The sequence below is a fragment of the Sceloporus occidentalis genome, unplaced genomic scaffold, assembly GCF_023333645.1.
Source record: "Sceloporus occidentalis isolate IW3139 unplaced genomic scaffold, rSceOcc1.0.p SCAF_29, whole genome shotgun sequence".
Classification (NCBI taxonomy): domain Eukaryota; kingdom Metazoa; phylum Chordata; class Lepidosauria; order Squamata; family Phrynosomatidae; genus Sceloporus; species Sceloporus occidentalis.
This window is the reverse complement of record NW_028317009.1, coordinates 11718474-11744696: the sequence shown is the minus strand read 5'-3', so window position 1 is coordinate 11744696 and position 26223 is coordinate 11718474. Positions and strand designations below refer to the sequence as shown.

Genomic DNA, 26223 nt, shown 5'->3' with positions numbered 1-26223 from the left:
ATTTAGCTATAGATTAATCGGGCAGTATAAACCCCGCTGTAACAGGAACAGCTCTCCTGCTAACTCCCCATACTCTGTCCACGAGAGAGAAATCAGGTATTCCACGCTGCGATTTTGGCTATATTGGTGTTTATTTAAAACGGATCTCGTTTCATGTTATAAACTACACGGAAAGGTACGGTCCTCCGCTCCACGGCTTCGGGCCCCAGGTACACGTAGCATGGATGGAACAGTTCCTAGCAGGCCGTATGCTCCAGGATCTGCTGTAAGATGACTTTCTGGCCGTATCGAACCTGCAGAGCGTGCTTCTCCCTGGAGCTCAGCTTGGAATATGCTGCAGCATCTGTTATCGCGGAGTGGTCTGTACCCAGGTCCGTCGCGTACGTTTCGAGGGTGAGCGTTGCACTGATATGCAGTAACTTGCGCCAGCGTACCGGCAGTCTAGATAGCATCTGTATTGTCATTGTCTGCTCTTCCTCCTCATCATCTTCCTCCCAGCCCTCGTTCTCCTTGAACTCCTCAAACTCCTCGGCAGTCATACAGAGCACCTGGTCGGGGGGAGAGCACAGCATGGAGTCACTCACCTTACTAGACAGGCAGTGAAGACATGACTGAAGGTGGACAGAAATGGCTGCGTCTGTTCCAAGCTCGACCAGTGGAAGATAGCAGCTGGCCTGACTGTCCTGTCTTAGGCCGGGTCACCTGCTCAGAGTTTAACCGCAGCCAGTAAGACAGGACCTCGCTGCCAGTATAGGTTGGGGGCCGAATACGTTCTGTCCACTCCCAGGTCTCACTGGAACGGGGCAACTATAGTTTTATCGCGTCACCTTCAGACACATTTGCAGTTCCTCCTCAGTCATGACCTCCTTGGCTCCAAAGACGAAGGCTCTGTCTTCTCCCACCATTTCCATGAGGCGCAGGAATTCCCAGCGCTCGCTCACGCGGCATCGCTCCGCTTCTGAGCCTGCAACTGGAACACAGCACAAAATGCTAGCTGCTCCGGAATAAAACGACACATCTTGTTTGCGTGGTTGGTACGGGTGTCTGAGCATGAAAACAAACGCAGAATGTGTGTAGGTTCAGCCGCGAGTCGAGTGCGCTGTGAGGACTTTACCACATGAATAAAGAGCATGCGCGAGGGAGAAGCTGCAGCACTACAGCAACCTGCTTCCGCAAGGTCTGATTCCTGCCAGCTGCTAATGAAGTCAGCCGGAGCGCTTTCCACATATGGGGGTCTCACCTGAACCGTGACCCTGGAGTCAACTGGCGGCAAGCAAACCGTGCACGGAGCTCCTGCATCTTCACCCAAAACAGCTTGGGGGCTGAAGGGGCAAATAGGGAATGCTGCAGATCCCCTCTGTGCATTTACAAAAGGGACACGATGGAACTTTTTTTTTTTTAGGGTATATTAACGTCTGTCACTGCGGCAGCCAATAAAGCGTTTACCTGCTCAGTCAGCTGCTGTGGTGGCAATAAACCCCCTTTGTATATACACGTTACGGGAAGGTTAGTACAGAGCTGCAAACAGCGTATCCTGCATGCCTAGCAGCAGCTTCGTTTGGTGTTTAACTCAGATGCTGGAGTCAGGTGGAAGACGTAGATGTGAGTGTGGGATAGGGTAGATGTGAGTGTGGGATAGGGTAGATGTGAGTGTGGGATAGGGTAGATGTGAGTGTGGGATAGGGTAGATGTGAGTGTGGGATAGGCCACGCTTCCACTAACCCTGCAGGGCAGCCTCCCGGAGGGTCTTCATCTGAATATCGGCAGTCTCATTGCTGTTCTGTGGATGTTCCTCGGAGAAGCCGTACATGTGCAAGAGCTGCCAGTTTGCCATCTGCCCGTACGTGTTGAAGAGCTCCTGCCCGGCCTGGACCGGGCGCGTGGTGGTCATGCGGAGGCATTCCTGCGGGTACAGAGCACGGTCAGTGGGGGTATAGGGTACAATCAGACTGCCCCAGGCGGCTTACTGTCAGTCATGAGATATTTTGGGGGACTTTCACGGGTCAAACACCCTTTTAACGGTGGGCGGCAAGAGAAAGAATCCGAATTCTGTCAATTCCAAGCAAAAAAAACAAGTCTCCAAGGAGGCAAAATCACCCGACTTCCCAAACGGTCAGTAAATCAGAAGCTGCGACCCCTTGGCGCGTCACACCGTATGCCAGAACTCACCGGCGTGAACTCTAACTGCGCGTTGTGCTGCGCCACGTGATTTAATAGGTCGGCCACAGGAACCATCATGGGCGGATGGACGTCGTTCTCAGAGTCCTCGTCCCCTTCCAGCGGCTCCTGGAAACTAAACAAATCCTCGTGTTATCGGAAGTCGACGGAGCCCACCAGCAGATAAAAAGCATCGTACGTCCAGTGGGCAGCAGATTATTTATACAGCTGAAATACACCCCCATTACAAAAATAACAGGGCACCGCGCATCTACCCGAATATTGCCCACGGGGCTTCTTCCTGCTCTGGCAGAGCTCGTTTACGAGAATGTGATTAATATCATAAAAATGATTCATTGCTTTTATCTCATTTGACCCCAGAAAAACGGCGCCACGCTGCACGGTCGTGGTTACCCCACTGGGGTATTTTAGCAAAATAGCACCCCTGAAGCAGTTAAGTGATTCAGTGACGGGAGCCCTACCCCGGCTGTCCACGGTGGGGCTGCTGGTAGAAAGAGTTACCGCGTGGTGCTAAGCGTGCAGGATCGTCTCCCACGATGCAGGAAGACACATGGTGTTGGTAGTAACATATTTAACCTCTGACCTCTGCGACCTCTCACCTGTAAGCCATTACGAATGCCACCAGCCTCTTGTACAGATCCAGCGAGTGCTTCTCCGCGCAGAACGTCTCTGGGTGTCTCCTGATAAAAGGAAGGACGACGGAGTTGTATTCACGTTCGATGTTGCGCAGGTCTTTCTCCACAGCTTCCGCCACCCCGGTGCCCTGCAGGAGCTGCCTCCTCTCGTCCTCTGACCTGGAACATGCGCGGACCATCCCGGGGGTTACATTTACACAGAGACACATCTGAGAAGGTGGCGCAGGCAACGGATACTCGATCGCCACATTCTACTAGCAAATAACTAAACGTCCTCGAGGCATTAACATGGCAGGTGTCACGGGCCACTAAGCAGAAGAAAGGCCGCGGGTCGCTCACCAGAACATCGGCAGATCCGGGGGGTTCAGTTCAGGCCACAGGCCAAAGTAAGGAGCCCATGGCGAGGTGCTGTCTGTCGCTTCATACATGAGAGCGAGGAGAAGGGGCACCCAGCCAGAGGTGCTGTCCAGGACCGTCTGTTCTGGGAAGTGGGAGAACAGTTAGGAACAGCTGATGCCCCCGATACGTACAGAGAGAGGCACCAGGAACAACGCTTCCGGTACGTGACGGGCAGAGAAACTTCCGGAGAGCAGGCTGCAGGAAGCAACGCGCGACTAACTCGCTATAACATGTTACCCGTAGCCTGGATTCAGCAACTTATCGCAAACTAACCCTACAACACGGTCACTCGGGTCCCTGGTAGCGCGCCGTAGACACGTCACCGTCCCTCGTGTCACCCGGTCACTCGGGTGCCTGGTAGCGCGCCATAGACACGTCACCGTCCCTCGTGTCACCCGGTCACTCGGGTGCCTGGTAGCGCGCCATAGACACGTCACCGTCCCTCGTGTCACCCGGTCACTCGGGTGCCTGGTAGCGCGCCTTAGACACGTCACCGTCCCTCGTGTCACCCGGTAGCGCGCCGTAGACACGTCACCGTCCCTCGTGTCACCCGGTAGCGCGCCGTAGACACGTCACCGTCCCTCGTGTCACCCGGTAGCGCGCCGTAGACACGTCACCGTCCCTCGTGTCACCCGGTAGCGCGCCGTAGACACGTCACCGTCCCTCGTGTTAACCACGTGCTTTGGACGTGGCAGTTTACCTCTTTCCAGTAGTTTGCAAATCCGCGTTGTGTTTTGGGATAGAAGAGCAGATCTGGGAAGACAGAACAAAACCTCCCCGGCAGGTAGATCCTCCTGTGCCAGCATGCCGTACTGCGACACGGTGCCATGCGTGCTGATATATACCTAGGGGCACAAAGCAAACATACATCCTGTACCAGGGCCATGTGTACCCACACAGATACACAGTGACCCCCTGTACCGATGCCTTGTATACCCGCACAGATACCCAGGGACCCTCACAGACACCCTGTACCTGCACCAATGCCCCATATACCCTCACAGATAACCAGTAACACCTCGGACCTGTACCGATGCCCCATGTCCCGTCACAGGTACCCAGGGACACCCTGTCCCCTCACAGGTACCCCATGTCCCCTCACAGGTACCCGGAGCCACTCTGTACCGATGCCCCATGTACCCTCAGGGGCACCCTATACCCTCACAGATACCCGGGGCACCCTGTACATGCGCCGATACAGTCACCCCCAAGCATCTTCTCCAATGCCGGGCGTGATGCTCACCTTGGGGCTCAGAGCCACCCCCATTTTCTTGCACCAGTCCAGGAATCCCGAAACGGGACAGCCCCCCCCGGTCTCCTCCGCTCCCCCGCCGGCCTGGATCAGGTGAGGAGGCCTGTGCGGACGGGGCGCTCGTTGGGAATTACCGGGCGCCCCTGCATCCCCCATCTTCCGTTTCTTGTTCTCCGGACCCATCTCACCAACTCTTTGCAAATCTCTATGCAACCCACGTGTTCCTCCGCGTCCTGAGTCTGATTACTTCCGGGACGGTACGTAGCCCCGCCCCCTAAAGGAGCCGCAGACGTCCTCGGGCAGGCGAGACTGCAGCTGCCTCTAAGGAGGGCAACATCTGGAGGCGCAAAAGGCCCCAATATAAAGACCCCCCCCCCCCCCGCATGTTAGGTGGCCACTAACGGGCACTTTTGTTTTGTGGGTGTGGTTAGATGTGTGGCTAGGGAGGGGTTATATGTGTATGGGCGTGGCTTTGGGGCTGTAGAACCCTGCGATACCCTCATACCCAGCAAACATTCTGACCTCCTAGAAAAGAGGGGCATCAGGGGAAGAGAGAGAGGGGGAATCAAGGGAAGAGAGAAGGGGCATCAGGGGAGGAAAGAGGGGCACCAGGGGAGGAGAGAGGGGCATCGGGGAAGAGAGAGGGGCACAGAGCAAGAAAGAGGGGCATCCAGCCACAGGTGTTCCCATACACACGGAATATATAATAATATTACAGCACGTGTTCCCATAAACATGGAATATATAATAATATTACAGCACGTGTTCCCATAAACACGGAATATATAATATTATTATAGAACGTGTTCCCATACACACGGAATACATAATATTATTACGGCACGTGTTCCCATAAACACGGAATATATAATATTATTACGGCACGTGTTCCCATACACACGGAATATATAATATTATTATAGAACGTGTTCCCATACACACGGAATACATAATATTATTACGGCACGTGTTCCCATACACACGGAATATATAATATTATTACGGCACGTGTTCCCATACACAGGGAATATAAAATAATATATTAAAGCACGTGTTCCCATAAACACGGAATATATAATAATATTACAGCACGTGTTCCTATAAACACGGAATATATAATAATATTACAGCACGTGTTCCCATAAACATGGAATATATAATATTATTACAGCACGTGTTCCAATAACCACCAAACATATAATAATATTACAGCACGTGTTCCCATAAACATGGAATATATAATAATATTACAGCACGTGTTCCCATACACACGGAATATATAATATTATTACAGCACGTGTTCCCATAACACGGAATATATAATATTATTACAGCACGTGTTCCCATAACACGGAATATGTAATATTATTACAGAACGTGTTCCCGTACACATGGAATATATCATATTATCACGGCACGTGTTCCCATAACACGGAATATATAATATTATTACAGCACGTGTTCCCATAACACGGAATATATAATATTATTACAGCACGTGTTCCCATAACACGGAATATGTAATATTATTACAGAACGTGTTCCCATACACATGGAATCTATCATATTATCACGGCACGTGTTCCCATAACACGGAATATATAATATTATTAGGGCACGTGTTCCTATAAACACAGAATATATAATATTATTACGGCACGTGTTCCTATAAACACAGAATATATAATATTATTACGGCACGTGTTCCCATAACACGGAATATATAATATTATTATAGAACGTGTTCCCATACACACGGAATACATAATATTATTACGGCACGTGTTCCCATACACACGGAATATATAATATTATTATAGAACGTGTTCCCATACACACGGAATACATAATATTATTACGGCACGTGTTCCCATAAACACGGAATATATAATATTATTACGGCACGTGTTCCCATACACACGGAATATATAATATTATTATAGAACGTGTTCCCATACACACGGAATACATAATATTATTACGGCACGTGTTCCCATACACACGGAATATATAATATTATTACGGCACGTGTTCCCATACACAGGGAATATAAAATAATATATTAAAGCACGTGTTCCCATAAACACGGAATATATAATAATATTACAGCACGTGTTCCTATAAACACGGAATATATAATAATATTACAGCACGTGTTCCCATAAACATGGAATATATAATATTATTACAGCACGTGTTCCAATAACCACCAAACATATAATAATATTACAGCACGTGTTCCCATAAACATGGAATATATAATAATATTACAGCACGTGTTCCCATACACACGGAATATATAATATTATTACAGCACGTGTTCCCATAACACGGAATATATAATATTATTACAGCACGTGTTCCCATAACACGGAATATGTAATATTATTACAGAACGTGTTCCCGTACACATGGAATATATCATATTATCACGGCACGTGTTCCCATAACACGGAATATATAATATTATTACAGCACGTGTTCCCATAACACGGAATATATAATATTATTACAGCACGTGTTCCCATAACACGGAATATGTAATATTATTACAGAACGTGTTCCCATACACATGGAATCTATCATATTATCACGGCACGTGTTCCCATAACACGGAATATATAATATTATTAGGGCACGTGTTCCTATAAACACAGAATATATAATATTATTACGGCACGTGTTCCTATAAACACAGAATATATAATATTATTACGGCACGTGTTCCCATAACACGGAATATATAATATTATTATAGAACGTGTTCCCATACACACGGAATACATAATATTATTACGGCACGTGTTCCCATACACACGGAATATATAATATTATTATAGAACGTGTTCCCATACACACGGAATACATAATATTATTACGGCACGTGTTCCCATACACACGGAATATATAATTATTATAGAACGTGTTCCCATACACACGGAATACATAATATTATTACGGCACGTGTTCCCATAAACACGGAATATATAATATTATTATAGAACGTGTTCCCATACACACGGAATACATAATATTATTACAGCACGTGTTCCCATAAACACGGAATATATAATATTATTACGGCACGTGTTCCCATAAACCCGGAATATTTAATATTATTATAGAACGTGTTCCCATACACACGGAATACATAATATTATTACGGCACGTGTTCCCATACACACGGAATATATAATATTATTACGGCACGTGTTCCCATACACACGGAATATATAATATTATTATAGAACGTGTTCCCATACACACGGAATACATAATATTATTACGGCACGTGTTCCCATACACACGGAATATATAATATTATTACGGCACGTGTTCCCATACACAGGGAATATAAAATAATATATTAAAGCACGTGTTCCCATAAACACGGAATATATAATAATATTACAGCACGTGTTCCAATAACCACCAAACATATAATAATATTACAGCACGTGTTCCCATAAACATGGAATATATAATAATATTACGCGCGTGTTCCCGTGTGCTGTAATATTATTATATATTCTGTGTTTTTGGGAACATGCGTGTAATATTATTATATGTTCCGTGGTTATGGGAACACGTGCTGTAATATTATTATATATTCCGTGTTTATGGGAACACGTGTTGTAATATTATTATATATTCCGTGTTTATGGGAACACGTGCTGTAATATTATTATATATTCCATGTTTATGGGAACACGTTCTGTAATATTATATATTCCGTGTTTTTGGGAACACGTGCTGTAATATTATTATATATTCCATGTTTATGGGAACACGTGCTATAATATTATATATTCCGTGTTTTTGGGAACACGTGCTGTAATATTATTATATATTCCGTGTTTATGGGAACACGTGCTGTAATATTATTATATATTCTGTGTTTTTGGGAACACGCGCGTAATATTATATATTCCGTGTTTATGGGAACACGTGCTGTAATAATATTATATATTCCGTGTTTATAGGAACACGTGCTGTAATATTATATATTTCGTGTTTTTGGGAACACGTGCTGTAATAATATTATATATTCCGGGTTTATGGGAACACGTGCTGTAATATTATATATTCCGTGTTTATGGGAACACGTGCTGTAATAATATTACATATTCCGGGTTTATGGGAACACGTGCTGTAATATTATATATTCCGTGTTTATGGGAACACGTGCTGTAATAATATTATATATTCCGGGTTTATGGGAACACGTGCTGTAATAATATTATATATTCCGTGTTTTTGGGAACACGTGCTGTAATATTATATATTCCGTGTTTTTGGGAACACGCACGTAATATTATTATATATTCCGTGTTTTTGGCAACACGTGCTGTAATAATATTATATATTCCGGGTTTATGGGAACACGTGCTGTAATATTATATATTCCGTGTTTATGGGAACACGTGCTGTAATAATATTACATATTCCGGGTTTATGGGAACACGTGCTGTAATATTATATATTCCGTGTTTATGGGAACACGCGCTGTAATAATATTATATATTCCGTGTTTTTGGGAACACGCACGTAATATTATTATATATTCCGGGTTTATGGGAACACGTGCTGTAATATTATATATTCCGTGTTTATGGGAACACGCGCTGTAATAATATTATATATTCCGTGTTTTTGGGAACACGCACGTAATATTATTATATATTCCATGTTTATGGGAACACGTGCTGTAATATTATTATATATTCCGTGTTTTTGGGAACATGTTCTGTAATAATATTATATATTCTGTGTTTATGGGAACACGCGCTGTAATAATATTATATATTCCGTGTTTATTGGAACACGTGTAGTAACAGTATTCTTTATTCCGTGTTTATCTCTATAGATTTGCAATTTACAAAGTAACGGGTGGCGTTCGCTGTCACGGCAGGTCAGTAACATGCGCCGGCTCATCCGGTCTCCTGCAAATAACCCCCACAGCCTGCACAGCGCATTCAGTAACGAGTCTGAAGCCAAACAAGCAGATGTGAGACGTTTATTTTTCTCTTATCTCTTCACGGGATATCGTAATGATGGCTTTTACTGCAACTAGAAGCATCAACCACCACAATGTACACACCAAAGAGTATTCCTATAGATTATATATGATTACAGAATCACTGCATACAGAGACAGGAGAAAGATTAACCAGGAACCATTCCATTCCACCAAAAAAACCCAAAACATACAGAGTACACGGAGTGGGGTCACAGAGATGGGCTACGGAAGATCTCTCTATGTATCACGTGTGGGTATTAATACAAATAAATCCGTAAGGAGGATCGGAGACACTGAGCTGGAGCGGAGGCAGACAGGACACGGACTATGACTCTCACATGGTCTCATCTCCAGTAACCCCTTCCCTGCCTGCTTCACCTACACTATACAAATGCTATTGTTTAACCCCCACGTAATCAAACAGCATAACCTCTTGTCTGCAGAGCTGACGCTCTGCCAGGGTTTACTGGTCTTGGTCATACTCGTGTTATTATGCAACCCCCTCGACTAACATGGGGGGGGTGCCCTTACATCCAATCTGGGGAACGAACCCTAAAACACTGAACCCGACGTGAAATGAACCACAGCCATTCTCATTACAGGATCCCCCAGAAACGCCAGACGCTGTTTAAAGGGGGTGCAGTGAGTTGGAAACAGGAAGCAAAAGCGGGAAGAGAAGGAACGAGAGATGACGGGGTAAGAAGAGCAGAGGTGGCTTCAGGGTCCCAGCGCCAAGTGCTCAGCAGGACACCTCCATGGTGTGGTTCATCTGCCCGATGCCCTCGCTGCTTTCTGACTGGGTGCAGGGCCGGGGACGGCTTCCATCCACAGAACTGGCGCTGGTGAGAGATGCCGTGCGGGAACGGGCAAGACGAGTCATGCTGGCCGACGGCACTGATGGCAGAGAGGGACAGAAAGTCAAACTCAAAGTTACGTGGCACTTGGCAAAAACATCCAAACCCAGTCCAGGTCCTCCATCCCGACTGCAAACACGGGCGGCGTGTCACCCGCAGGATACGCCGTCCACCCGGGACAGAGACATCAGCATGCACCGGGGAAGATGTGGAGCTGGGCGCCCTGCTGCTGCTCCAGCCTGGCGACCATTAAAATATGGTAATCTTCCCACGTGTTACATGCCATGGAAGCCAACTCTCCCCTGACCTTTCTCTGTGGGGTAAATGCTGCCAGCCGCTCTTTACCCCCCTGTGGTAACCCGCGTCACAGAGTGCCTGCATTGCCATGCTCTTGGGACGATGCTCTGGGTAACGCTTTAGTAATCCTCTCCCCAACACTTTGCAGTTAATGTACATTTTGGCCAATTTTGGATGGCTGGAGCTGCACAAAGTGGCGTAGGCCCTGCCACCCTTTGTCACCCTTCGTTCCTGAATCACGGGGGGCATTCTTCCTGTTCCCTTGCATATACATATATTTTTTTCTATAGCGCCATTATATTCTGTAGCACTGTACAAGAGGTAGATGGGGCAATACGCAGAGGTGGTTGCAGCAGACCCTGCGTTTGTGGGTGAAACACAAGGACGGGGTGACATGCACATTTCTGGGGCCACAGAGAGCATAACACAAACGGCAGGGCAGGTGATGGGGCACGTGGGTACCTGCGCTGGCACTCTGCCTCCGATCCTTCAGGGAAGCAACTGGGAGAGAGAGAGAGGGGGACGGGAGACAGAGACAAGGGGAGAGATGGCTGAGAACGAGATAACACATAACGAAGAGAGACAGACATCTACAGCATCATCACAGAACCAGGGAGACAACTATAGACCCCCAGAGAATCAGCACCGAGCCTGCGCGAGACCGTCAGGGCGAGAAAACACGAGCAGAGAGAAGACGATGGCAGGGGTAATGGACAGAGACGCGGGGGCACAGGGACAGGGACGCGGGGGCACAGGGACAGGGACGCGGGGGCACAGGGACAGAGACGCGGGGGCACAGGGACAGAGACGCGGGGGCACAGGGACAGACGCGGGGGCACAGAGACGCGGGGGCACAGAGACGCGGGGGCACAGGGACAGAGACGCGGGGGCACAGGGACAGAGACGCGGGGGCACAGGGACAGAGACGCGGGGGCACAGGGACGCGGGGGCACAGGGACGCGGGGGCACAGGGACGCGGGGGCACAGGGACGCGGGGGCACAGAGACGCGGGGGCACAGAGACGCGGGGGCACAGGGACAGAGACGCGGGGGCACAGGGACAGAGACGCGGGGGCACAGGGACAGAGACGCGGGGGCACAGGGACAGAGACGCGGGGGCACAGGGACAGGGAGGGATGAGAGACAGACGTTCACACAAGCAGTCTATCCAGCCCACTCACGCAGGCACTTACTGTATCCCATGCCTTGCAGGAAATACTTAAAGGCTTCCGTGAGCTTCCCGGGCTGGAAAATAAAAGACAATTTCACGGCTCACGGGATGTAACGATAATAAAATAATCCCAGCAATCAGAAGCCTCCCTGCCGCTTCACGCATAGGGGCAGCTCAGCATCTTATTACCCTCCATCCGGCAAAGACACGCCAACACGGGATGCTGTGCGGGAGCCGGGCACTTCACTTGGCCGGTGAATGCCTGCGTGGGCCTGGTGGAGTTTTAACCCTAATTACCCCACTCGTCTAACACACCGAGACTGAGACAGGGGCGCGGTGCCGCAAATAAACCCACAGACACAATGAGAGGCAGAGGGTGTAAGTTGCCCTTTTCAGCCACCGGTACTAGAACCATGGCCAGCTTCACATTCTCAGAACACAAGCGCATGACTCTATGACCCTGCGCTGGCTGTGTCAGAATGCACACGCTAAAGAGATGGCTTACCTGTGTGACCTGGGGAAGCCCACCGGAGTCGGCCATCTGCAAAGGAGAAAGAGAAGCACATTAGAAAAGGATACAGGGGGAGACAGGCTGAGGGCAGAGGCTGCGCTTAGAGTAAAGACGAGGCTGAAGATGAATGATGAAGGCTGGGTTTAGAGTAAAGTGGGAGAGGATGATGAAGGCTGGGTTTAGAGTAAAGTGGGAGAGGATGATGAAGGCTGGGCTTAGAGTAAAGCGGGAGAGGATGATGAAGGCTGGGCTTAGAGTAAAGCGGGAGAGGATGATGAAGGCTGGGCTTAGAGTAAAGTGGGAGAGGATGATGAAGGCTGGGCTTAGAGTAAAGTGGGAGAGGATGATGAAGGCTGGGCTTAGAGTAAAGCGGGAGAGGATGATGAAGGCTGGGTTTAGAGTAAAGCGGGAGAGGATGATGAAGGCTGGGCTTAGAGTAAAGTGGGAGAGGATGATGAAGGCTGGGCTTAGAGTAAAGTGGGAGAGGATGATGAAGGCTGCGCTTAGAGTAAAGCGGGAGAGGATGATGAAGGCTGGGTTTAGAGTAAAGCGGGAGAGGATGATGAAGGCTGGATTTAGAGTAAAGCGGGAGAGGATGATGAAGGCTGTGCTTAGAGTAAAGCGGGAGAGGATGATGAAGGCTGGGCTTAGAGTAAAGTGGGAGAGGATGATGAAGGCTGTGCTTAGAGTAAAGTGGGAGAGGATGATGAAGGCTGGGTTTAGAGTAAAGTGGGAGAGGATGATGAAGGCTGGGCTTAGAGTAAAGTGGGAGAGGATGATGAAGGCTGGGCTTAGAGTAAAGTGGGAGAGGATGATGAAGGCTGGGCTTAGAGTAAAGCGGGAGAGGATGATGAAGGCTGGGTTTAGAGTAAAGCAGGAGAGGATGATGAAGGCTGGGCTTAGAGTAAAGCGGGAGAGGATGATGAAGGCTGGGCTTAGAGTAAAGCGGGAGAGGATGATGAAGGCTGGGCTTAGAGTAAAGCGGGAGAGGATGATGAAGGCTGGGCTTAGAGTAAAGCGGGAGAGGATGATGAAGGCTGGGCTTAGAGTAAAGTGGGAGAGGATGATGAAGGCTGGGTTTAGAGTAAAGCGGGAGAGGATGATGAAGGCTGGGCTTAGAGTAAAGCGGGAGAGGATGATGAAGGCTGGGCTTAGAGTAAAGTGGGAGAGGATGATGAAGGCTGGGCTTAGAGTAAAGTGGGAGAGGATGATGAAGGCTGCGCTTAGAGTAAAGTGGGAGAGGATGATGAAGGCTGGGCTTAGAGTAAAGTGGGAGAGGATTTTGAAGGCTGGGTTTAGAGTAAAGTGGGAGAGGATGATGAAGGCTGGGCTTAGAGTAAAGTGGGAGAGGATTTTGAAGGCTGGGCTTAGAGTAAAGCGGGAGAGGATGATGAAGGCTGGGCTTAGAGTAAAGCGGGAGAGGATGATGAAGGCTGGGCTTAGAGTAAAGCGGGAGAGGATGATGAAGGCTGGGTTTAGAGTAAAGCGGGAGAGGATGATGAAGGCTGGGCTTAGAGTAAAGTGGGAGAGGATTTTGAAGGCTGGGCTTAGAGTAAAGTGGGAGAGGATGATGAAGGCTGGGCTTAGAGTAAAGCGGGAGAGGATGATGAAGGCTGGGCTTAGAGTAAAGCGGGAGAGGATGATGAAGGCTGGGCTTAGAGTAAAGCGGGAGAGGATGATGAAGGCTGGGCTTAGAGTAAAGCAGGAGAGGATGATGAAGGCTGGGTTTAGAGTAAAGTGGGAGAGGATGATGAAGGCTGGGCTTAGAGTAAAGCGGGAGAGGATGATGAAGGCTGGGCTTAGAGTAAAGCGGGAGAGGATGATGAAGGCTGGGCTTAGAGTAAAGCGGGAGAGGATGATGAAGGCTGGGCTTAGAGTAAAGTGGGAGAGGATGATGAAGGCTGGGCTTAGAGTAAAGCGGGAGAGGATGATGAAGGCTGGGTTTAGAGTAAAGTGGGAGAGGATGATGAAGGCTGGGCTTAGAGTAAAGCGGGAGAGGATGATGAAGGCTGGGCTTAGAGTAAAGCGGGAGAGGATGATGAAGGCTGGGCTTAGAGTAAAGTGGGAGAGGATGATGAAGGCTGGGCTTAGAGTAAAGCGGGAGAGGATGATGAAGGCTGGGTTTAGAGTAAAGTGGGAGAGGATGATGAAGGCTGGGCTTAGAGTAAAGCGGGAGAGGATGATGAAGGCTGGGCTTAGAGTAAAGCGGGAGAGGATGATGAAGGCTGGGCTTAGAGTAAAGCGGGAGAGGATGATGAAGGCTGGGTTTAGAGGCTTCAGATACCTTCAAGAACGTTGTGTTTGTTGGATCCAGTTTGGAGTTACATTCGACCTGAAAGACACACAGAATGAGTGCTGCCCACATGAGTGGAATCAGTGACAATACTCAGTATGTATCCCACACTCGTTACACACCCAGTACTAGTCCTATCCCAGCATCGTTATTTCCTACTCCCCCCGCTAGACACCAAGGGCAGAGGACCAGAAAAATGGGAATCATAGCATTGTTCTGCCGCCCTGCGCTGTGCTGAGCGTCCCAAGCTTGGACCTCAGCGCATAGACCACCGAATCCAGTGTGTGAGTTTCTGGAAGGAGAGGGCAGCTGGAGGGAGACCGTTACTGCGAGTGCCACTCACCACACCGTCTTCAGCCGGGGAATTATCTCCAACGACCAGCATCACCGGAGCCCTAAGAAACACACAGGTCTCAGCGATGGTGCAGGAGAAATGGGTGTACTTTGTGCTGTACAATGCGGAGAGGCGTGGGGAGACGGGGCATGATACATCACAGACTGACAGAGAGACAGACGCATGCGCAGGCACTCACCTCAGTGTTTTGGCGTTTGGTACAGTGCCGGGCCGGTTCATCTCGAGATCTCTCCGACTGAAGGAGACACAGAAAATGTAACGTATCGCTGGCAGCAGGTCAGATGGGAGGTCACTGGGCAGACTGGGGAACCTGCGCAATTACCTGTTGTACATGTTCCACAGGAGCTGTAGATTGTTGTGATTCACACAGCTGGCAATCTGCTGGCGGTAATTCTGGACGAGCTCTGTGTTATTCATCAGCTCCTCCTGACAGTGTGCGAAAAAATACACCCACGTGATAAAACTGCCCCGACACCCTGGGGCGACACCATCCCGATACCCTGGGACTACACCCTACTGACACCTTGGGGCGACACCCTCCCGACACCCCAGGCTACACCCAACTAACACCCCCTGGGGTTACACCCTCCCAATACCCTGGGACTACACCCTACTGACACGCCCTGGGGCTACACCCTACTGACACGCCCTGGGGCTACACCCTACTGACACGCCCTGGGGCTACACCCTACTGACACGCCCTGGGGCTACACCCTACTGACACGCCCTGGGGCTACTCCCTACTGACACGCCCTGGGGCTACTCCCTACGGATGCCCTGGGGCTACTCCCTACGGATGCCCTGGGGCTACTCCCTACGGATACCCTGGGGCTACTCCCTACGGATACCCTGGGGCTACTCCCTACGGATGCCCTGGGGCTACTCCCTACGGATACCCTGGGGCTACTCCCTACGGATGCCCTGGGGCTACTCCCTACGGATACCCTGGGGCTACTCCCTACGGATACCCTGTTATTCTGCTGAATTATTATCTCGAATCTACAAAGTATTGAAATATTGTCCACATTCAGCTATATGATCTTCAAGCCACAAACAATTTCACCACGTCGCAGCTCAAAACAGACCACGTCGCATCCACACACAGACCAAGTCTCATCCACACGCAGACCACGTCTCATCCACACGCACACAGACCACGTCTCATCCACACGCACACAGACCACGTCTCATCCACACGCACACAGACCACGTCGCAGCCACACGCACACAGACCACGTCGCAGCTCAAAACAGACCACGTCGCATCCACACGCAGACCACGTCTCATCCACACGCACACAGACCACGTCTCATCCACACGCACACAGACCACGTCGCAGCCACACGCACACAGACCACGTCTCATCCACACGCACACATCTCATCCACACGCACACAGACCACGTCTCATCCACACGCACACAGACCACGTCGCAGCTCAAAACAGACCACGTCGCATCCACACACAGACCAAGTCTCATCCACACGCAGACCACGTCTCATCCACACGCACACAGACCACGTCTCATCCACACGCACACAGACCACGTCTCATCCACACGCACACAGACCACGTCGCAGCCACACGCACACAGACCACGTCGCAGCCACACGCACACAGACCAAGTCTCATCCACACGCAGACCACGTCTCATCCACACGCACACAGACCACGTCTCATCCACACGCACACAGACCACGTCGCAGCCACACGCACACAGACCACGTCGCAGCCACACGCACACAGACCACGTCTCATCCACACGCACACAGACCACGTCGCAGCCACACGCACACAGACCACGTCGCAGCCACACGCACACAGACCACGTCTCATCCACACGCACACAGACCACGTCGCAGCCACACACAGACCACGTCTCATCCACACGCACACAGACCACGTCGCAGCCACACACAGACCACGTTGCAGCCACACGCACACAGACCACGTCTCATCCACACAGACCACATCTCATCCACACGCACACAGACCACGTCGCAGCCACACACAGACCACGTCGCAGCCACACGCACACAGACCACGTCTCATCCACACATAGACCACGTCGCAGCCACACACAGACCACGTCTCATCCATACACACGCAGACCACGTCGCATCCACACGTCTCATCCACACACAGACCACGTCTCATCCACACGCACACAGACCACGTCGCAGCCACACACACACAGACCACGTCGCAGCCACACGCACACAGACCACGTCGCAGCCACACACAGACCACGTCCAAGACGATTGTCATTTTGTACCTGGCTGAAGAGATGGGACAATATGGTGTCTGGCAGGGAGCTGGTGAGTCCAGAGAGCTGAATACAAAGAATAACATTTAAAAAGGACATCAACCCCAGACCCCTTTACCCCTCCCACTGCCCCACCCCAGACTCCTTTACCCCTCCCACTGCCTTACACATCACTCATTTACCCATCCCACTGGCCCACCCCAGACTCATTTACCCCTCCCACTGCCCCACCCCAGACTCCTTTACCCCTCCCACTGCCTTACACATCACTCATTTACCCATCCCACTGGCCCACCCCAGACTCATTTACCCCTCCCACTGCCCCACCCCAGACTCCTTTACCCCTCCCACTGCCTTACACATCACTCATTTACCCATCCCACTGGCCCACCCCAGACTCATTTACCCCTCCCACTGCCCCACCCCAGACTCCTTTACCCCTCCCACTGCCTTACACATCACTCATTTACCCATCCCACTGGCCCACCCCAGACTCATTTACCCCTCCCACTGCCCCATCCTACACTTATTTACCCCTCCCACTGCCCCACCCCAGACTCCTTTACCCCTCCCACTGCCTTACACATCACTCATTTACCCATCCCACTGGCCCACCCCAGACTCATTTACCCCTCCCACTGCCCCATCCTACACTTATTTACCCCTCCCACTGCCCCACCCCAGACTCCTTTACCCCTCCCACTGCCTTACACATCACTCATTTACCCATCCCACTGGCCCACCCCAGACTCATTTACCCCTCCCACTGCCCCATCCTACACTCATTTACCCCTCCCACTGCCCCACCCCACGCTCATTTAGCCCTCCCACTGCCCCACCCCACGCTCATTTAGCCCTCATTAAGACTCTGCCCCAATACCTTAGAGGCTGCCCAGTCGATCCAGCCCTTCCCATTGGGATCAATATTGATGAGAACCAGACCTTCGACCGACTCCGGGAATATCAGCTGCGGACGGAGAGCCACAGGTCAGAGTGCTGCGTAAAGCAGACACGGCCCGCAAACCGGCCGCCACCGCACAGTGGCAACCGGCATTCGCGTGGACAGTGGCCACCGGCAGCCATGACACGGCAGGAAGAGGCCAGGTTGTTCACGAGACCGGGGCGCTCGTGGATCTAAACTGGCAAGCGCTCGCACATTCATTACCGCTAACTGATCTGCACTGATGGTATACCTCCACGCAGCCGCACACCCTCACCGCCGGACACTTACAGCAAACTTGGCCAGAACGTACGCTCCCGCTCCAACACCGATGCCGATGATGCTCTGAAACCTGCAAAACACACGCGTGTCAGGCTCTGCGCTACTCCCCAATCCCCACCACCGCAGGTGCACGGCACTGTACATGCGCAGGGACGTGTCTCACCCGAAATGCTGCATCACGCTGGGTAACATGGCCGCCAGCTGCTCCATCGTTGGGTACTGGTACCTAGGAGAGAGGCTGTCAGGAGCGGCCGCGATAAAACTGCCCAAAGTGTGCTCAGCGCAGTACTCTACTTACCCCTGCGGGAACTGGGAGGCCCCCATCTGCTGCCCCGGGGCATCCACGTGGCACACCACAAAATGCTTGGTTATTTCCTGCATGTCTTCATAGTTGAAGAATGTGTTGAAGCAAAGTTTATCTGCAAGAAGAGAGCAGTGAGCCAGGGCCGGGCGGGAAACTGCCCCAAACTGCCCCAACTGCCCTGGCGCGTCACCCTGTACTTACGATTCAGCCCCACGTCGTGGTACGTGAGTATCGCAGGGCGATTCCCCTTCGGGGTTCCACGGATGACAACATGTAACATCCCGTACGAGGTCTCAATGTCATGTTCCTACCGCAAACGGGACACGCAGTCAGTGCACAGAGAACACGGCACACGCGTGTGCGTTCACACGCCCAACATACAGAGCCGCCCCGGGGAGAAAAAAGTGTATCTGCCGCAATTATTTTACACCTTTCCATAAATATCGGCCTGTTGACTGGTTTTACTCCGGCTGCAGTTTTTACCCCATAATATAATCTTTTCAGGCAGCTGCAAAGCCCTCGCTCTGCTATCTGAGCCCCGATCTACCCCCTGCCAGGGCAATAAATACACGGGTTCAAGAAACCATTAATAAATGTGGTGCTGCATGCCGGGGGGGGCGCATGCCGGGGGGCCGCATGCCGGGGGGGGGGGGCGCATGCCGGGGGGCCGCATGCCGGGGCATTTCATGAGCCGCATTGCCCCGCTTTCATTAGCTCGGCGGGGTCCAGTTGTGCCGGGGGTTGGAGGCGAGCGCACATACCCCACACCTGCACAGCCCTTGGGGCATCTGTGTCTCGCAGATTCCAGGGCCCCCGAATGGTCTCATCACACCCTGCGGTATCACACCCTGAGCACTGGCTGCCACCCCTCGCCTGTGTCCTTCTCAAGGTTACAGCCACATACAGGGCCACTGGAACCGGCAGAGCATCGCACCCCCCTCCCCTCACTGCCAGGCTGCAGAGCATCACGCTAATCCCTCCTATAATAAAATGCAGAGCATCCGATCCCTCACGGACTCCGGTACTGCAGAGCATCAGCTCAAAGCTCCGGACACAAGCCTTCCTCCTTTACACTAAAACAAATTCCCCCTTTCTAACCCACGAGCGCAGAGCGTTGCACCTATTGGGATTGCGTCCTAATGCTGCTCTGCATTAACACTTTCCGCTCCATTCTAGCAGAGACGCGCAGAGACGCGGCGCAGGCCGGTCATGTCTCATGGTTGGAATGGTCTTGGTTGATCTGTAGAGCATTGCCTTACGTCGCAGGTACGGGTAGTCTGCAGAGCGTCGCTTTATCTTATAGAGAGGGGTTCTCTGCAGAGCGTCGCTTTATCTTATAGAGAGGGGTTCTATGCAGAGCGTCGCTTTATCTAATAGACAGGGGTTCTCTGCAGAGCATCGCTTAATCCTACAGATACTCTGCAGAGCATCATTTTATGACATATCGCCATGCACCGCGTCCTCCCCGCATCTGCCTGGAGCTGCGACGTTCCCTGTGACCTTGGGCTGCTGGCGACGCTCCCAACGTGAGCCCCGCAGACAGGCGCAGCGCGGCAGCTCCGGGGGAGGAAAGGGATTTTCACTTTCAGCGACACCCAGCAGCGCAGCCACGGGGCAAATCACACCTTCTTCTTACATAGATGGCACGCGTGATCAGCACACGCTACACGCCAGGACGTTACTCACCCCATCCCAGCGCTCCGGCATCCTGACCACAGAGCAGTCGCTGAATCAGAGTGTTGTGCTGGACGGCAGGGAGAGCGATGGAGAGATGCAGGCGGAGGGACGCAGGCAGAGGCACATGCAGCTGTGCGGGCAGCAAGACCACCCTCCTCCACCCCTCCCTCCTTTTACTGCAGAGACTGCAATGCTGTGATAGGCTGAGCGGCCATGTACCCACCCCCTGCTCCTACCCTATCACACAAATCAATACAGCCAGAATGTGGAGTGCGCACCGCCACGGCAACGACACATGTCCCCAGATCAATACACGCATGCATAGTCTGCACAGTAACCTAGCCCCATGCAGCCCAATCCTTAATCCTGATAATTACCCAACGGGGCCCAATCCTCAATCCTGATAAATACCCCACAGCCTAATCCCCAATCTCCCTCTTCTCCTTAGATTGTAAAATCGCAAGAGCCTCTTCTCTTTTGCACCAGTTTGTTATTGTATGGGTTATTGTATGGGTTATTGTATGGGTTATTGTACGGGTTATTGTACGGGTTATTGTGCGGGTTATTGTGCGGGTTATTGTGCGTGTTATTGTATGGGTTATTGTATGTGTTATTGTATGTGTTATCGTGCGGGTTATTGTACGGGTTATCGTGCGGGTTATCTTGCGGGTTATCGTACGGGTTATTGTATAGGTTATTGTATGGGTTATTGTGCAGGTTATTGTATGTGTTATTGTACGGGTTATTGTGTGGGTTATTGTATAGGTTATTGTATGGGTTATTCTATGGGTTATTGTGTGTGTTATTGTACAGTTTATTCTATGGGTTATTGTATAGGTTATTGTATGTGTTATTGTATAGGTTATTGTATGGGTTATTGTGTGGGATATTGTATAGGTTATTGTATGGGTTATTGTACAGGTTATTGTATGGGTTATTGTGTGTGTTATTGTACGGGTTATTCTGTGGGTTATTGTATAGGTTATTGTATGGGTTATTGTATAGGTTATTGTATGGGTTATTGTACGGGTTATTGTGTGTGTTATTGTACGGGTTATTCTATGGGTTATTGTGCGTGTTATTGTATGGGTTATTGCATAGGTTATTGTGCGTGTTATTGTATGGGTTATTGCATAGGTTATTGTACGGGTTATTGTCAGTGGCGTCGGCAGGGGGGGGCCAGAGGGGGCCATGGCCCCCCCTAAATCATGCTGTGCCCCCCGGTGTGCCCCCCCAATTGAAACGCCGTCTTTTTTTTTTTTTTTTTTTTAATAGATCCGGAGGAGAGAGAGAGAGGCGCCGAGCGGTCGCTGAGGAATAAGTTCTCAGCGACCGTTCGGCGCCTCTCACTCTTTTCCGCGACCGCGAGGCCTCTGCCTTGGTCGCAGTGCCGGCATTTCAAGCCGAGCGCCGGTATATGATGTCATATCCGGCGCTCAGCAATGAAGCCGCGCACACTGCGGCAGAACCAGGAAGACAGAGACCTCGCGATTCCGCCGCTGGACTTCTACAAGCCCAAGGTAAGTGAACTTCAAAGGGGGGGGAGGAGGGTAGAAAGTTAGGAGGGGGTTAGAGAGTGAAAAGAGGTAGATAGGAAGTGAGAAGAGGTAGATAGGGATACATTGGGAGGGAGAGAGGGGGTAGATAGGATAGATTGGGAGGGAGAGGGGGTAGTTAGGATAGATTGGGAGGGAGAGGGGGTAGTTAGGATAGTTTGGGAGGGAGAGGGAGATATTAACATATATTGGCAGCAGGGGCTAATATTAATATTAATTGGCAGCAGGGTCTAGTATTTATATTCATATTGGCAGCAGGGTCTAGTATTTATATATATATCGGCAGCAGGGGCTAATATTAATATATATTGGCTGCAGGGGCTAAGTTTATATATATATTGGCTGCAGGGACTAATAATATATATTGGCAGTAGGGGCTAATATTAATATATACTGGTAGCAGAGTCAAATATTAATATATATCGGCAGCAGGGTATAATTTTTATGTATATCGGCAGCAGGGTATAATATAAGTATATATCCGCAGCAGGGGCTAATATCAATATATATCCGCAGCAGGGGTTAATATTAATATATATCAGAAGCAGGGTGTAATATTTCTATATATTGTCATCAGCAGGGGCTAATATTAAAGAATGAGAAATAACTGCCTAACGTGTGTGTGTATATATATATATATATATATATATATATATATATATAGTGTATATGTACCGTTTTATAATTGGCCCCCATACTTTGGTTCCTGGCCCCCCATGTGCCCCCCCTAAATATGAAAGCTGGAGACGCCACTGGTTATTGTGTGGGTTATTGTGCGGGTTATTGTATGTGTTATTGTATAGGTTATTGTACGTGTTATTGTACGGGTTATTGTGTGGGTTATTGTGTGGGTTATTGTGTGGGTTATTGTTCTACTGACTGTAACAGCGCTGCAGAATCTGCCGGCGCTTTATAAATAAATGTAAAGTAACTACCCCCACAGCCCATTACCTTCCAGTCGGTGTCAGTGGCAGATAGAAAAGTATCCGCAGATTCCTGAAACACAGACACAAACCTCATGTAACCACCGACGGGCTGAACAAACCGCACCGCGTGCCGGGACCCGATGACCTTGCATGTAACTGTCCTCTAATAAACAGATAAATGCCAGGGAGCAGTCACACATGCCAGGGAGCAGTCACACACCCCAGGGAGAGAGCAGTCACACACCAGGCAGCAGTCACACATGCCAGGGAGCAGTCAAATTCCAAAGTCATACACACCAGGGAGCAGTCGCCCTCCACAGTAACACACACCTGGGAACAGTCACGCTCCACATTAACAAAGGCCAGGGAGCAGTCACGCTCCATGGTCACACACACAACAGGGGACAGTCTCACTACACAGTCATACATATACACAAGGGGGCAGTCACACTCCAGAGTCAAACACATCCAGCAGGGGGCAGTCACACTTCACAGTCACACGCATACACCAGGGGGCAGTCACACTCCACAGTGACACACATAGATCAGGGGACAGTCACACTCCACAGTGACACACATACATCAGGGGACAGTCACACTCCACAGTGACACATACATCAGGGGACAGTCACACTTCACAGTGACACACGTACATCAGGGGACAGTCACACTTCACAGTGACACACATACATCAGGGGACAGTCACACTTCACAGTGACACACATACATCAGGGGACAGTCACACTTCACAGTGACACACATACATCAGGGGACAGTCACACTTCACAGTGACACACATACATCAGGGGACACTCACACTTCACAGTGACACACATACGTCAGGGGACAATCACACTTCACAGTCACACACTGTGATATCTATTAGTAATGCATAGAGAAGCCTGAAGAACTACCGTTTCAACTCTCTACAATAAGGTCTTCATCAGGCACCATCACGAAAAAGCAGGCGTGTTAAACCAGAGCAGCTGAAACAACCTGTAGCACATACTCACCATCTCAGTATCCTGTCCTCTTAAAAGAGGCTTCTCCTCGGGAAATCGAAGTTCACTCATACCGGATAAACTGACCTCAGGCAGCAGCAGACCTGTACAAAGAACAGCAATAAGGTATAGATCACAATAAAACTGCGCACAATCACACTATCACAGAAAGGCTAAGAAGTGGAGAATGCGGCTGGATTCCTGGCTGAGGAGGAGTAGAGGACAAGGTTGGATTATTATCTGAGAAGCAGTGAACGGTGAGGTTGGGTTCCTGTCTGAGCAAGAGTGGAGGAAGAGGTTGGGTTCCTGTGTGAGAAGTAGTGGCTGAGGTTGGATTCCTCTCTGAGGAGGAGTGGAAGATGGGTTTGGGTTCCTGTCTGAGGAAGACTGGAGAAAGAGGTTGGGTTCTTGTGTGGAGCAGAAGGAGTAGAGGCTGAGGTTGGATTTCTCTTTGAGGTGCACAGGAGGATGAGTGGAGGATGAGCTTGGGTTCCTGTGTAAGGAGGAGTAGATCAAGAGGTTGGGTTTCTGTCTGATGAGGAGTAAAGGATGAGGTTGGGTTCATATCTAAGGAGTGTGGAGGATGAGGAGAATTGCACCCTGCAAACCAACATAGCACGAGCAGCAACTGCCCCACCAGCAGGATGGTACCCTGCAAACCAACATAGCACAAGCTCCAACTGTTCCTCCAGAGGGATGACCCTACAAGCCAACATAGCATAAGCCCCAAACGTCCCACCAGCAGGAAAACACCCTGCAAACCAAAATAGCACAAACACCATCAGGAAGATACCCTAGAGACCAACAAGAGCAGCGACCCTCAAACCAGGAGAATGCCCTCCCTGCAAGCCAACATAGCATGAGCACCAACCGTCCCACCAGGAGGATGGCACCCTGCAAGCCAACATAGCCCGAGCCCCAACCATCCCACCAGCAGGAAGACACCCTGCAAACCAGGAGAATGGCACCCCGCAAGCCAACATAGCATGAGCACCAACCGTCCCACCAGCAGGATGACCCTGCAAGCCAATGTAGCACGAGAACTGACCATCCCACCAGCAGGAAGACCCTGCAAGCCAACGTAGCACGAACACCAACCATCCCATCAGCAGAAGGACCCTGCAAGTCAACATTGCATGAGCCCCAACTGTCCCACCAGCAAGAAGGTACCCTAGAAACCAAAGCAGCACAAGCACCGACCGTCAAATCAGAAGGATGGCCCCCTGCAAGCCAATGTAGCATGAGCACTGACCATCCCACCAGCAGGATGACACCCTAGAAACCAACGTAGCAGAGCACAGACCGACACACCAAAAAGATGCCCCCCTGCGAGCCAACATAGCATGAGCACCAACCGTCCCTCCAGGAGAATTGTATCCTGCAAGCCAACGTAGCACAAGCACAGATCGTCCCACCAGCAGGATGATCCAGCAAGCCAACATAGCACGAGTACTGACCAGCCCACCAGGAGGATGACACTGCAAACTAACGTAGCCAACGTTAACCAAACTCTCGGCCACTGCTTAAAGGAAAATGAGCCCCTTACAAAGCTATGACGACAAACAACCCCAGCCATGTCATGCCAGACAGATCAAGGTCTTGCACCATGAGGTGAAATGGCCAATACGAGGAGGTGCCTGGGGCAGAGACAAGCCTTTGCTGATGGCACAGCTGATCGGAGAGTGAGGCACGGGGCTGATTTCTCATCCGAGACGCGTTTATCGGGAATCTATCATCATCCGTCACTGATCTTGCATGCGAGGGCACTTATCACGGTAACGGCACTTATCACGGTAACGGCACGGAGGCGCGGACACTGCCCCGGTAAACACGCACACAAGGTGACTCATTCACGCAGCCCGTTACCTGCCCAAAGTTCTAGCTTATGGCCCAGGAGCTTCATTATCTCTGCAGCCCCGTGCAGAGATACGGCTAGGAGCTGTCCAGCGGAGGCAGCAGGACGGGAAGAGGTGCGGGGCAGTTCTATAGAAATACCCAGGGGCAATAAGAGCAGGGCACAGAGGGTACAGATGGCAAGAGCTGGGGCAGGAAAAGGGGGCATACAAAAAGGATGATCACAGAGATCTCTCCAGCAGATCTGTACCAGGCATTAAGACAGAAGGGAGTGACAGGGAGTGGAGGAGGGAGAACAGACAGAGGGAAGAGAGCCAGGGAGAGCAGCCAACACTAGATGACAGCTCAATGCAGATGTGTCAGGGAGAGAGGGCTCTGCCCCAGCCACTGCAGCCCTGTCCACGGGGGTCCTGGGGGGCCACAGCTGGATGCCTGGAACGATGCTGCACACAGC

General features: G+C 50.5%; 2 protein-coding genes across 5 annotated transcripts; both read right to left on the bottom strand.

Annotated features, from left to right (window-relative positions):
• Positions 1–236: 236 nt before the first annotated feature.
• Positions 237–4647, bottom strand: LOC149299379 (N-lysine methyltransferase setd6-like). Its single transcript, XM_089486372.1, has 8 exons — positions 4456–4647; positions 3913–4057; positions 3153–3294; positions 2778–2972; positions 2170–2293; positions 1723–1903; positions 828–970; positions 237–548 (listed from the first exon to the last, which is right to left on the bottom strand). The coding sequence occupies exons 1-8, from the start codon at positions 4645–4647 to the stop codon at positions 237–239; spliced, it is 1434 nt and encodes a 477-aa protein (XP_089342498.1).
• Positions 4648–10222: 5575 nt separating this feature from the next.
• On the bottom strand, positions 10223–25818 carry LOC149299378 (protein NDRG4-B). 4 transcript variants are annotated; one of them, XM_089486524.1, is made up of 17 exons: positions 25782–25818; positions 23928–24019; positions 22940–22984; positions 18957–19062; positions 18750–18870; positions 18615–18677; positions 18461–18521; positions 18110–18196; positions 17239–17295; positions 15286–15389; positions 15142–15198; positions 14952–15003; positions 14600–14647; positions 12310–12345; positions 11827–11878; positions 11097–11135; positions 10223–10377 (listed from the first exon to the last, which is right to left on the bottom strand). In XM_089486524.1, exons 1-17 carry the CDS (start codon positions 25816–25818, stop codon positions 10223–10225), a joined length of 1212 nt encoding a protein of 403 aa, XP_089342650.1. The 4 variants fall into 4 exon arrangements, with proteins under 4 accessions (XP_089342650.1, XP_089342651.1, XP_089342652.1 ...); XM_089486525.1 differs by lacking the exon at positions 11097–11135; XM_089486526.1 differs by lacking the exons at positions 22940–22984; positions 23928–24019; positions 25782–25818 and adding an exon at positions 20442–20462.
• Between the last annotated feature and the right edge of the window lie 405 nt (positions 25819–26223).

Excerpts from the sequence above, each read along its gene's own strand:
- LOC149299378 (XM_089486524.1), bottom strand. The coding sequence starts at position 25,818 with ATGAAGCTCCTGGGCCATAAGCTAGAACTTTGGGCAG. Across the intron at positions 18,678-18,749 it reads GCCTCCCAGTTCCCGCAGGG|GTACCAGTACCCAACGATGG; the intron begins GTAAGTAGAGTA and ends CCTCTCTCCTAG. Across the intron at positions 11,136-11,826 it reads CCTGCAAGGCATGGGATACA|TTGCTTCCCTGAAGGATCGG; the intron begins GTAAGTGCCTGC and ends TCTCTCTCCCAG.
- LOC149299379 (XM_089486372.1), bottom strand. The coding sequence starts at position 4,647 with ATGGGTCCGGAGAACAAGAAACGGAAGATGGGGGATGCAGGGGCGCCC. Across the intron at positions 3,295-3,912 it reads TTGCAAACTACTGGAAAGAG|AACAGACGGTCCTGGACAGC; the intron begins GTAAACTGCCAC and ends CCCACTTCCCAG. Across the intron at positions 1,904-2,169 it reads CGCAGTTAGAGTTCACGCCG|GAATGCCTCCGCATGACCAC; the intron begins GTGAGTTCTGGC and ends CTGTACCCGCAG.